This window comes from Miniopterus natalensis, chromosome 12 (assembly GCF_054644295.1).
Source record: "Miniopterus natalensis isolate mMinNat1 chromosome 12, mMinNat1.hap1, whole genome shotgun sequence".
In the NCBI taxonomy this organism is placed as follows: domain Eukaryota; kingdom Metazoa; phylum Chordata; class Mammalia; order Chiroptera; family Miniopteridae; genus Miniopterus; species Miniopterus natalensis.
Window position 1 is genome coordinate 65,587,843 of NC_142092.1, and position 5,103 is coordinate 65,592,945.

The window sequence follows — 5,103 nt, forward strand, 5'->3', positions numbered from 1 at the left end:
TATCTGTGACTTTTATTTAAATCAGAATCTCATTTTTGTTGATCTCACAGATTTGATTTTCCATTTGAATATGTCTGAAAATTTTAAGGTCTCCTGAGACATAGGTCCTAAGATAAATGATGGCATATTGGATGTGCCTGTTAAATATCTGTTGACCAGAATTTCATTCTCTTATTAACAATGCTGTCTTTTATGAGTAACTTTTGAATAGCAAATGCTAATCAACTTTATTACTTATTTCTGCAACTTGGAGGCATAAATAATACAATAATATACAGTTTTGTTACCTGTTATTTCAGAAGATTTTTGGAAACCCTTATATTTTGGGACCATAATCTCAGGCTTTAACACAACCCAGAATCTAAAGATTAGCTATACTATTTCTCTACGCAATCTTATGCAGACTAAATGGCTTTTCTTTTCATCATTATGGGTTTATTGAAATCAAATAATCCAAACTACTTGTCATTTAAATAAGAGGAAATGTATTACTCTCTGCCCATGGTATACAATGTCACAACTCTGAAGATGAAGGTCCCTTTAGGAGATCAAGACTGGCCAGAACCCCCCACCTTTGCCAGCACTGTGCGGTTGATACTGCTTAGCCCCTGTACACAATCATTAATGAAAGCATGCTTCACGCTGCCATCCTTTGTAAGTACATGCGACCCCCCCTGCAGTGCATACTCTGAAGACGTCATTGCTTTCCTACAAACGCCACTCCAGTTACCAGCACTGACTATCCTTCTTGGACATCCTGCCTTCGCAAATGAAGAATGAAAGCAAAGCTTCCCAAGCTTTAGTGTGCACAAGAATTCCTGGAGATATTGTTATAACACAGGTTCCTGGAATCCACCACCATGAATTCGGATACAGTAGTTTTGGGACGGGGCCCCCAAATTTGTACATATAATGCCCCCACATGATGCTATGCTCCGGAACTGTGAACTTCGATCTGAAGAGCACTGGTGTAAAGAATTAAATCATGGAGGTTTGTAGGATGCACATTTATAACACCTTTCATGAGTGAAACAAGGAAACACTTAAATTATTTCAGTGATAGAGAAATTTGTGGTTCATGTTGGTATTTTCAGACTGATTCTGGAGGCAGTAAATTTTTTTTCCAATTTCTAATATCAGAGATTCTTTCCTGAATTATCAGATTTTCTTTTGTCTTTCATATATAATATAGATATATCAGATACTACATATCATGCTTTGTATCATCACACCAGACTATATGTTCAATGTAAATGAAGCCAAAGCTTTGAAAAAATTACATCTTATATCCACTGGTGGCTTTTTGTTTTCATGAAGCCTTGTAAGATTTCAGTGCAACTTGTGATTTTGCTAATGTCACTCAAACATATTTTGAAATTTTAACTAACAGTTATTTCACACATGATGCACAATAAAATGTACATTTATTATAAAGCACTATTTGATTTCAGAGTATCGGTATATCCACAAAGGGGCACTTGGGTTCTTGACAAGGCACTGAACAATTTTATGTTATAGGATGTCACTTGTGTCGATAAGTCTTCATTTGACTTGCCATGCTCCTTGACATAGCCCACAAGATAGCATCTGTCTTGAATCCCATCCATTATTATTGTTATTGTGGGCATCAAGTTTTTACCCCGGTGTTTTCATCTCCTTTTTTGTGCAAAATACAATATGTTTACCCAACTTTATACATAAATATAAGACTCATTACTACATAATCAGCAGGTAGAGTGACATTTAAGGCTGTGGTGATGCCCCAAACTCTAGTCTGTTTGAGGTATGAAGTTGGAAATCAAAACATTTGAGTTTGATATTTGCTATATATATCAAATATTAAATAGCAAGTTTCCCTTATTATTCATTTACTTCATTCCATAAACTTTCATTTAGGCTATGAGTAAATGAAGACAATCTGGCTTTGTTGCTTGTCTTTCCACAGGGTTCCACTTCGTCATGTATTTCCACGGGCATTTTCAAAGTTAGGTTCTTTCCAAAGGAGCAAGACAAAGGCACTAAGGCAATGGAGCCCATTAAACGTGATGCTCTTGGAGATATTACAGTAGCCTTGACCAGACCACTGACAAAAGGGACGATTTCAATGTTTAGTATAATCTTTAATAAAGTTTCCCAGTAAATCTCTGTTGTGTTAATTCAATAAAAGACTGGCTTAATTTTAAGTAGACTGATGTATTGATATTGTATGCATTCCGATTATTGATATGCATAGAAGTAGAAATTCAAAAATTATTATATTATGGAAAAAGAAAGTTACAACATGCTGATCAAATATATCTCATATATGCAAATAAAAGTTTATGAATTAAAACCACTTTAGAAGGATAAAAAATGACTAATGGAAGGGCGAAGTACGCAGATTTTATCCTTTGTTTTAAGTTCTACAGTGTTTGGATTTCCCTCATAAAGCAGAATTAATTTTATAAACAGCAAAAAGGAATACCCACTGGGGAGAAAAACGCCTCTTCACACCCCAAGTTATGACCTAACTAGGGGAAACACAAATCTGGTAGGGGAGGGTCAGTAAGGAGGTCTTTCCATATCTCCTTTTGGGATCACACTCATAGGGCATCCACCCGATGTTCTTCCTAAAAACAATGTTTCCTCAAAGTCAGCCCTTAGAATCATCTACCTCAGAATTAGCTGGCCCCAGATCTCATGAATGAGCATCCCTGAGGTGGAGCTTTGATCTGCATCTTTAACAAGCTCCCCAGGTGATTATGCTGAACATCAACGTTTAAGGACCACTGCCCTAGGGCATCTATCCTGGAGGGAGTAAGAAGAAAACTGAGCAATTAACACCTGTTTAATGTACATCTCTAACCAAGAGCTTGGTGTCCTAACCCCTTGGGTCCTTTCCCTGGTGGGAAGAGTAAAGTCTTCACATCTCCATTTCTGAAACTGGTGAAATGAGAAGAGTCAAGTCCAGGCTCGTGACTTTCCTCTCCGATGTCAGTGAGAGGATTAGGACCCAGAAATCTGGTTTCTGGGTGTCCTACAGAGAAGCTGAGAAACCATCCATCCTCCTTGAGGTCAGATGACTTCAGCGTAAAGTTCAGAGCAGAACTGGGTATCCTTTGTCAGGAGCAGGTGGGTGCGTGCATGTGCGTGTGTGTGTACACACAGGTGCTCACCACTTCTCTGTGCTCTTGCTGAAGTCACTTCTTATTACTACTTCCTACAGATAGGGATACCGCAATCACCACTGGCCAGTGACTCCCATACCTTTAACCCTGAGCGTTGGGGAGATGAGTAGAGCCAGCTGCCTGTTCCATGATGCCCTGCCTGTGATCCCTAGTATAATTCCATACTTTCATCAGAGGTGTCAAACCTGGGGTCTAGAAAATATCTATAACCTCAATTAATTTGCCTGAGTTCCACTGATGATGAGACACTGAGTTTCTTCACTAGAGAACTTTGCATTTTTATATTTAGTGGAATCAATGTCACTTAATATGGTATAGGACATCTCCCAGCACCAACATTTGTTGATAAAACTTTTTCACTGTCCTTTCATCCCCAGCAGACAGAGCAGGAGCATGAGGAGGGAGAACCAGAGCAGCGTGTCCGAGTTCCTCCTCCTGGGGCTCCCCATCCAGCCAGGGCAGCAGGGCGTGTTCTTCACCCTGTTCCTGGGCATGTACCTGACCACGGTGCTGGGCAACCTGCTCATCATCCTGCTCATCAGGCTGGACTCTCGCCTGCACACGCCCATGTACTTCTTCCTCAGCCACCTAGCCCTCACTGACATCTCCTTCTCATCTGTCACTGTCCCTAAGATGCTGATAAACATGCAGACTCAGGATCAATCCATCCCCTATGCAGGGTGCATAGCACAAATGTATTTTTTCATATTTTTTACTGATCTGGACAATTTCCTTCTCACCTCAATGGCATATGATCGGTATGTGGCCATCTGTCACCCCCTCCACTACATGACCATCATGAGAGAGGGACTGTGTACCTTACTAGTAGCTATATCCTGGATCCTCTCCTGTGCCAGTGCCCTGTCCCATACCCTTCTCCTGGCCCCGCTGTCCTTTTGTGCTGATAATACCGTCCACCATTTTTTCTGTGACCTTGGTGCCCTGCTCAAGCTTTCCTGCTCAGACATATCCCTCAATGAGCTGGTCATTTTCACAGCAGGAGTGGCTGTCATTACTATCCCACTAATGTGCATCTTGATCTCTTATGGCTTCATTGGAGCCACCATCCTGAAGGTTCCGTCTACCAGGGGCATCTGCAAAGCATTGTCCACATGTGGCTCCCACCTCTCAGTGGTATTTCTGTATTATGGAACAATTATTTGGCTCTATTTTGTCCCCTCATCTAGCACTTCCAGTGACAAGAACATAATTGCCTCTGTGATGTACACAGTGGTCACTCCGTTGTTGAATCCTTTCATTTACAGCCTAAGGAACAGGGACATGAAGGGGGCCCTGGAGAAACTCTTCAACAGGGTTACAGTCTTGTCTTAACGACATTTGCTTATCTTTATAACAGACACACTTATCCTTGGATAGCAGCCTCCTAATCTTGAGCCGAGAATGGAATTAAATTATTGATATCTTGAATTAGATTCTGTTACAGTTATTCTCTTTCCCTTGCAACTCTTTAGTATAAACTGTGAAATCTGACTTGATATTATAGATTACTGCTCTTGTCTATTAGATTGAGAAGCTGCATAGCTTGTAGAATTTATAGCTCTCCTCTTATTTCCTGGGAATTTATTAGGTACTTTTTAAAGCAGGTTTATTGAGGTAAAATTGACATATAAACACTGTATATGTTTAAAGTGTACAACCTGATGTTCTGATAGGTATACACTGTGAAATGATCACCATAAGCCAGCTAATTAATATATCCATCATGGCCACATAGTCATCCTTTTATTTTACTTGTGTTTTGATGAGAAGTCTTAATTTAAGATCCATCCTCTTGCCTGGCTGGCGTGGCTCAGCGGTTGAACATCGACCTATGATCCAGGAGATGGAGGTTCGATTCCCAGACAGGGCACATGCCCAGGTTGTGGGCTCAATTCCCAGTCGGGGGCGTGCAGGAGGCAGCCAATCAGTAACTCTC

At 40.6% G+C, this 5,103-nt stretch overlaps 1 protein-coding gene across 1 annotated transcript; it reads left to right on the plus strand.

The window, feature by feature from the left end:
* The first annotated feature begins 3,560 nt into the window (after positions 1-3,560).
* LOC107535591 (olfactory receptor 1J4) lies at positions 3,561-4,499 on the plus strand. The gene has a single exon (XM_016211094.2). It carries the CDS (start codon positions 3,561-3,563, stop codon positions 4,497-4,499), a length of 939 nt encoding a protein of 312 aa, XP_016066580.2.
* Positions 4,500-5,103: the final 604 nt, after the last annotated feature.

Bases quoted from the DNA above. Each gene is read 5' to 3' on its own strand.
- LOC107535591 (XM_016211094.2), top strand. From the start codon at position 3,561: ATGAGGAGGGAGAACCAGAGCAGCGTGTCCGAGTTCCTCCTCCTGGGG.